This window comes from Pleuronectes platessa, chromosome 10 (assembly GCF_947347685.1).
Source record: "Pleuronectes platessa chromosome 10, fPlePla1.1, whole genome shotgun sequence".
In the NCBI taxonomy this organism is placed as follows: Eukaryota; Metazoa; Chordata; class Actinopteri; order Pleuronectiformes; family Pleuronectidae; genus Pleuronectes; species Pleuronectes platessa.
Window position 1 is genome coordinate 13,144,134 of NC_070635.1, and position 8,375 is coordinate 13,152,508.

The 8,375-nt window shown below is 42.3% G+C and overlaps 1 protein-coding gene across 1 annotated transcript; it reads left to right on the forward strand.

Annotated features, from left to right (window-relative positions):
• The first annotated feature begins 699 nt into the window (after positions 1 to 699).
• Positions 700 to 2,512, forward strand: sp8b (sp8 transcription factor b). The gene is made up of 2 exons (XM_053433078.1): positions 700 to 720; positions 1,175 to 2,512. Exons 1-2 carry the CDS (start codon positions 700 to 702, stop codon positions 2,510 to 2,512), a joined length of 1,359 nt encoding a protein of 452 aa, XP_053289053.1.
• Positions 2,513 to 8,375: the final 5,863 nt, after the last annotated feature.

Here is an 8,375-nt window from a genome sequence, read left to right on the forward strand (position 1 = left end):
GCAGGTTTTTAATATATATGTGGAATAGGTGTAAGGCCACATAAAGTTTACTCTCCTTTTTTTGAGGAGAAGAGGTCAAATAAAAACACTCTTCATGTTGACAGGAATTTAAGAGATCAAAGAAAAATGCTAAAGATGAGTACTGTGAAGTGAGTTTGTCTTTTTGGTGGTGCCTGTTTTTATTTATTTCATTATTACTAATGTTATTTACCATCACCCTGGAGACACATGATCATCACCCCCCCTCCCTCCCTCTCTCCTCCCCCACCTCCTTCTCCTCCTCCCTCTTGTCTCTAAATTTATGGAATGTGATGTTCTGTAAAAAAAAAAGAGAGGAAAAATTTCAATAAGTGGCCCCTTAATTCCTCCTTCCTAATTCACTCTCATTTAACTCTACCTTCCTTCCGCTGTCTTATATGATGGAGGGGGCGGTGGGTGGGTGTGGAGCTGATGTCTGAGGCGCTCTGCTGATGACCTCACGGTGAGTGTGCGGCGGCGGCGCGGGGACAGAGCCGCTGATTGGTCGCCCGTGTCACAGCGCCACTTCAAAGCCGGAGAGGAGCCCGCAATTGTGGAAGAATGGGCGGAACGCGTCATTGTATTGCACACCTCTAAAAAAAAAAAAGAAGAAAAAAACCCAGCGCTGTGATTCATAAATATAAAAAGATCCTCTGAGGAGGGCAGTGGTTTTTTTGTGGGATGGCAACTTCACTTCTAGGGGTGAGTTCTAAAAAGGACTTTTCTTGCGGGTTTAATTAGTTCTTGTCATTGTCCGGCAGAGGGGGGGATTAAACTTGCAGAACGCAGCCTGCAGCAGCGAAGCCAGTTCGTCGGTTGTTTTATTCCCTGCGAGCGGTTCGTGTTCGAGGCTGCGGCGTATAGACGCGATAAGAAGTTCACGCCGGTGCAGGAAAAACACGCATGTTTCCCTGGGTGTCTTGTCTGGCGTGCGTTTGTAGGCGCTGTGTGTCGCGTTTGTCCGCTTTCTGTTAATCCAGGTAGGAAGTGATCACGATCTTATGATTTTCTAGACTTTGTGAGGAAACATTATTTATTTAGTGCTCAGCGCGTTCCCGCTCCGAGCGTCTCCTCGGAGGTGAAGTGTGTCTGTGATGAACCCGTAAAACTTGTTGGACTGACCCTGTCACTTACAGCTTTTTCTTGTCCCTTCCAGGAGGAGCCGAGGTTAGGATCGACTCCTTTAGCCATGTTGGCTGCAACATGCAACAAAATAGGGAGTCCGAGCCCTTCGCCTTCGGCTATTTCGGATAATTCCTCGTCCTTTGGCAAAGGCTTCCATCCGTGGAAAAGAGCCACCGCGAGCAGCTGCAGCCTCGGGTCCGGCCTGTCCGGGTTCGGGGTGTCCCGCAACGGAGCCGGCATCTCGGACTCTTTCGCCACTAACAGCTCCGGTGGATCCAGCGCTTTTTCCCTCACCTCAGGCAGCTCGCCCGGGGCCCACTTTGGAAACGACTACTCTGTTTTCCAAGCGTCCGTCTCCGGCGGCTCCCAGGAGTCCAGCCACCAGCCGGTCTTCATCTCCAAGGTGCACACCTCGGTGGACAGTTTGCAGGGCATCTATCCGAGGATGAGCGTCGCGCATCCCTACGATTCCTGGTTCAAGTCGTCCCATCCCGGCATCCCCACCGGTGACGTCGGGACCACCGGAGCCTCGGCGTGGTGGGACGTGGGAGCGGGATGGATTGATGTTCAGAACCCTAATGGAGCAGCACTTCAGTCGTCCTTACATTCCGGTGGACTCCAGACTTCCTTGCACTCTCCCCTGGGCGGATATAATTCTGATTACTCCACGTTAAGTCACTCTGCGTTCAGTTCAAGTCCCTCTCCACACCTGTTGACAAGCGGCCAGCACCTGATGGACGGTTACAAGCCGGTGTTATCCTCTTATCCGGACACAAGCCCCTCTCCATTAGCCGGGGCAGGGGGGACAATGCTCTCCGGGGGTCCACCTGCATCTTTAGCGGGGTCGCCGAGGTCATCTGCCCGCCGGTACTCGGGCAGAGCCACCTGCGACTGTCCAAACTGCCAGGAGGCGGAGAGACTAGGACCGGCGGGCGCCAGCCTCCGGAGAAAGGGCCTCCACAGCTGTCACATCCCCGGCTGTGGGAAGGTTTACGGGAAAACGTCGCACCTCAAGGCGCATTTGAGGTGGCACACCGGCGAGAGGCCGTTTGTGTGCAACTGGCTCTTTTGCGGGAAGAGGTTTACGCGCTCCGACGAGCTCCAGCGACACTTACGCACACACACCGGGGAGAAGAGATTCGCTTGCCCGGTGTGCAACAAGAGATTTATGCGGAGCGATCACCTGAGTAAACATGTAAAAACTCACAGCGCCGGGGGATCCGCCGGCTCTGGCTCCGGGGGCAGCGGAGGGAAGAGGGGGAGCGACACCGACAGCGAGCACAGCGCGCCGGGGAGCCCCCCGTGCCATTCCCCCGACCTGTTGCACCCACCTGAGTCCACCCAGGGAGTGGGCATGAACGGCCTCTAAAAACTCCCCCCAGTGAAGTCAGAAACTGTGAAACAGCAAAGTGGCCGCGTTGGACTCGTCCCCGAGGACACGGGAGTGGACATACTTTGGTGTATGCGCAAAAGCTTCACCCTGGGTGTTGTCATTTAATGAGAAACTAGGCCTATGCGTTTCTGTGACTGTTTTCCAAGTGTTTAAGACTATACTAACTGCATTATTTCATAGCTGTTGCCACCAGAAACTTCTCATTAATACATCTGCGGTGTGAAAGTGTAATCGAGTGACTGTGGGCACACTGGGCCAGGGAGACACAAGTCCAACTTCCCTGCAGCCTGATCCTCACTCTGTACTGTTCGGTCGACGTGAGAAACAAAATATTAGAAAAACACTGCTGTGAAAAATGTAGGCCCTGCAAAGTTGTGTAACTGCTGTCATTCATATTGTTCAAAACCAAACTCTGGCACTTTATTATCGGCAGTGAGAATTAGTTTATTTTGTCCCCTGTGGACAGACTGCTCGGTAGGAACACATACCTGTGGAGTGTGGTAAGATGTGGGACGGTACTGGTTTTCATTATGTCCGTGTGATCCCATAATGGAGGAGCAGTTGTAGGTTTATAAGGTTGTCATATATCGCTGTGCACTCCACAGCCTATACAGTGTGCTCTCTAAATTTGTAAGTAGGCCAGTCGAGGTTACACTTACACTTCTCTTCAAACGTGTTGTATAGAATGAGACATGTAGGTTAGAATAATTACAGCCCGATGTAAAGGTGAGTAATGTATTTGTCCAGGAGACGATTTTGTATAGGTATTTCTAGTTGTATATGGACTCTAGTAAATATTTGAAAATATACGGAATATGTACTTGGATTTTTCTTTGACATGATATGAAAATGTATTTGTGGGGAGTTATATTTAACCACGAGTTTTCTTGTATTTAGGGGTCTATCATTAGGCGCACTTTGAATTTATTTGTAAGTTTTTGAAATCATTTACTGTTTACCCACTCATTTTAATTTAAGTAAGCATGTTGTAAAGTGACTTTAATTTTACAATGATATTTTTTCTCTCCTCCGAGAATGGCTTTTTATGGAAGCCACTCAATAAAGTCAGTATGAATTCAGAAGCAGTTGATCGACTCACTTTATTTGATTGTTGAGTCGATAACATCTTTCCCCCCCTCCACCGGCAGACCAGGAACATCATGGTTTGCTAACCAACAGTTTATTATTTTTATATTCTTGGACATTTATTTCTGTTCAAAAATTGAAATATTGTATATGTTGAGTTTTTTCTTTAATCTCCGTTCAGCTGCTGGTCTTTACAGGTTCTTCAGGCCGAGGAGGAAAAGGGCCTCCAGCAACAGGAAGGCCTCACCAAGAGATACATGTAGATTGATTTAATCGAGATATTAAGGACAAATACAATCAAGCAATTAAATGGAGAACCTGATTTAAAAAAACAAGGGAAGAAAATCATCTGTTGCATTAATTTAAATTGAGGGTTAAATCGCGTTATTCTCTCGTTACGTCTGTTCTTCAATTGAGCGTGAAAATAAAACTTGCGAGGCCATCGAAACTAAACTACACGTCTAACTGTGTTCACCCGCTGCTTTAGTATCCCCAATGACGGTGTGTTAGGATAAATATTACTTTAATTCAGAATAAGTGCAGAGGTGAATCGCCGAGTTTAATATCTATATTTTTGCACATTATTCTACAAAATTACAAAGCCACAAATGTTTTTTAATCAAACCTTTACTCGCTGGAAATTCTACCCAATAAGGCTGGAGTTTGTTCATTTTAAATTGTGTTGTCACAAAATGTGCAGGAGGATGAATATTAACACTAAACTACAATTTATATTATTGACACAAGTCTGTAAATGTTTAAAAAGGGGTCAAAAAAACAATTAGTGAGGAAACTGAATTTGTATAACTTGAAGATTCCTTTCCCCTTAAGGCTGCGCTTCGTTTGACCTGAGCAGAAGTTCGAGGAAATCACTTCTTATTACTGGCATCAAAAATGTGGCGGTGAGCATTTACAAACTTGGCTACAACACATTTAGACATAACATATGTTTATTTCATTCATTCAAATAATAATTAAAGCAGTATTTTTTTATCTTTATTATGTGCGTTTTGATATCAACCTACTCACCTCGGCCTTTTTCCTTTTTTGCGAGCAGCTTGAATTTGGCATTTTCTATCATTTACAATCAAGATCACAATAGAGATAACCCGGATAAAGTTTATCTGATCTAAATGATTTCCTCCTTATCTCTGCGGGTTTTGACTCAACAGATGTACGCATGCAGTGATACGGTGCCATGCGTCCTGAAGCGCCATGGATGGATCATTTTAACTCCGTTAGAAGACAAATATAAAGACAGATAGGATCGTTTCTGTATCTATTTATGTTTTAACATATTAGAGATACTTTGTGGTTTTTGTTTTATGAGCTCCCAGTTAGAAGTGAACTAAAACCAGTATCTTTCAAACTTCTGTGAGACTGCTTTTTACGCACAGCCTTGTAGCGCCACCTAGCGCTCAGCCGCTCAACCAACTGCAGTTTAAAACCCTGCTTTTCATCCACTTGTCCTGAGCAACTTGTGCTTTGAGGATCTGATAGTGTTATGTGTCGCTGAAAATGTTTATGTGAATTATTTCAGGAAACCTCTCAGTGCTGCAGCACCGAAGAATTTTTATACTTTTAAACTTTTGTTCAGGACTCAGAGTCTAAAATGTAACTTTAGATAAGAACACATGAGACATTTGTGGATATGTGTATTAATAGAGGGCCTGGATCACCCACTGGGACATTTTGAATTTTGGATCATATGAGACAAAATTCTCAATAACTGAAAAAATCCCCATGATGACATAGTAAACCTTTAGTTTCCCTTTCAAATTCATCTTCTTACATAAACTATACACATAAACACCCTGATCCACCTTTGTACATGTGTCTGCGATGATCCATGAAGTTTAACAGGAAATGCTGCAAGAAAACCAGTCAAACTTTTAAGTGAAATTCCACCTAATTCAGAAAGGGATATAAACTGAAAAAAATGGCTTTGACGGAGGTAATTTCACATTTGCCTTCTCTGAACTTTAGGATTGGTTAAAGAGGCATTTATATATTGCAGTTCAGTTGATGGCAGTAGACAGATACAAGCCCCTTGGACAACTTCACTTTTAATATTCACAAAAACTAAATTAAATATAAACAGATTTTAAACTCACAATGTTGTGTTGCATGGTTTCCTTGTAATTCCAGGCTTGAGTTTGTCTTTGCTGCGCTCCGATTGTCACAAGCCAGTTATAATTCATCGCAGTAGATATAATCCCACAAATAGGCCGGAGGGCACAACATAACTATACAGTCAAGTTTTCTCTTTATCATAACGTTTGATATATAATTTTTGTTTATTTCACAGTGGTTAATTTAAGCATTAAAAGAAAGAATTTTCAAATTCCTGGAAAGAATCAACAAGTATCTTGTATTAATGTAAACTGCCATTAAAATGTGAGATTATATTTAGGCCCTTAACATGAGAGAGAAACCATTTTCTTAAGTCTTGAACTTTTCAAAAATCTGAACAGATTACTAGTAGAATCATGCAAATATTAACCATTATATATAGACAAAGTTATTTTGCCCTCATGTGTCAGACTGCATGGCTCTTTGTTGTCGTGTTATTAGTACCTTCCCTCACTGCTTCAACATCACATGGTCCATGAGGAATGTCCCGCCACTGCCCTCATTTGAATAAAACCGGCCTCAAAGAGGAAGAGCATGGACGCCAGGATGAGGAGGACGAGGAGGACGAGCTGCCAACTGTAGATGAAGGCCATCGTAACAGACACGGCCAGAGCACGATGTGGCAGCAGCCAGATCCAGCTGTAACACAGTCATCTAGAAAATAATAAAGACAAATACTATAATTCTCTACTGGATATAGAAATTTAGATGCATCAGTGGTTTTGAGGTATATTCTCCTGTACAGCAAATATGAAGAGAGCTATTGGATTTCCTTGCTCTACCTGCATATCACGGTGTTGCGGTCACACATCTCACCCATGATGCATCCGTGGTCAATTTTGTGGTTAAAACCCCCGACCGCACTGTCATTGTCATCAAACCAGCCAATCTCCGGTGAACGGCAATTTGACAAGGTTCAGAGTTTAGTCAAAATAATTAACAGTAATTGGTGCAACACTGACAGGGGTGCCCTCACACAAAGCTTTCAGCCATTTCAATCCATTTATGTCACAGGCCGAGTTTCACCTGTCTAACTGAGTGGAACCCGCACAGATTCAGGCTCATTGTAGAAAAAGCTCTGTAGGTTTGCAGGAATTGTAACCTCTGTTTTAATGACTTCATTACATCAATGTCCACAAAATCAATAAGTTGAAGTCCACAGCAGAATCAAAATGAACACTTTTGCTGCCTGAAAACAAACGTCTGCAATGAAAGGGAGGGAAATAACATGTACTTGTTTCTCCTGTGATATCAGTGCAAAACAAATTCCTCAAAAATCACATGAACCAGAATTTGAGATTAAAATACATGATCACATTTAATGCAGCCACGGTTCTTATACAATTTCCCAAAAGTTTATCTAAAGGAGACAACAGGAAGAGACAATCATCATAATGAAGATTCAAGAAGGTTAAGGGAGCTTTCACTGTTTCTATTGCCTCAACAGTTCAGGGGTTAATCTTCTCTATCAGACCCAGACATATAAGGGATGCCAAAATATACTGGGAGATCTGTAACATAAATATCATAATTACAGCAGCAATTAGAATACATTTTCAAGCAAAATATCAAAGATCTGATGATTCAAGCTTTTCAACTATGGGTATTTCTGCTTTCCCTTGCTTTACACTACTAGGAATTGTACATCTATTGGTTTAGGGTGTTATTCGCACAAATAAAGAGAAATTTGAAAGAATCTTTGATAAACTGTGATCGACATTCATCACCATTTTCTAATCTTCTGGATCCAACAATTGATTGGGTAATAATTAAACAATTAGAATATTGAGCGATAATGAAAATAATTATTTGGTAATGAAATAATTAATGGAAATGATTTTTTTGGTACATTGAAATGTGACTTAGAGTTAGCATTGCATTGCTCATCAAAAAGCTTCTTAGCACCTAAGTACAAGCTTGTTTAACATTTCGTATCAATTGCTGAGTAAAATTCATCATTGGTGAACGTTTTAAACAGCAGCTCCAGTTTGGTCTCTGTGCAACAGTTCTGCAGCTCTGCTCACTTGTTGGATTGGTGAAAAATGAAACCTCAACCCACTCTCTGGAGGAATAATACAACTGCACACTACACTACACACTGAGTTCTCTGCCCGATTTAATGGTAGAGGGACGGCGCCACCAAGTGGTGTAAAATATAAACTGAAGCCACCATCTTTTAACTTTGAGCCATAAATTCCATTTACTTGTAAAAATATGTATTCATATAGGAAATTTCAGTTTCTCAGGGAAACAGTATTATTCTAAAGTGTTTCGTTAGTTGGGGTTTTTAAAGGATTTGCATAGAGTTTATCAGATTACAACTCTATCTAAACCTAAAATATCAGCCACATTTAAGTTAAAGGGTTATCCCACATCAACTGTACATATGAGATTTAAACTGAACTGGAAACCCTGTTGAGGGAAAAACTGGCTGATACAAGAGATATCCATAATGTTATCTGCTATAAATGTGTCGTAAATAAATACACAAAGTGCCTAATTCTAATTCTGTGAAAAGTGTTGCAGAAAGAAGAAATTGAATTATGACAGTGGGGTGACAGCACAAGTTAAATCAACTATTCACGTCTTTTTCAACCAAATAAGTAGATAAGAACAAACT

What these genes read in the sequence shown, in the direction of transcription:
- sp8b (XM_053433078.1), top strand. Translation starts at nt 700, where the DNA reads ATGGCAACTTCACTTCTAGGG. An exon ending in TGGCAACTTCACTTCTAGGG is followed by an intron (nt 721 to 1,174) that starts GTGAGTTCTAAA and finishes TGTCCCTTCCAG; the next exon opens with GAGGAGCCGAGGTTAGGATC.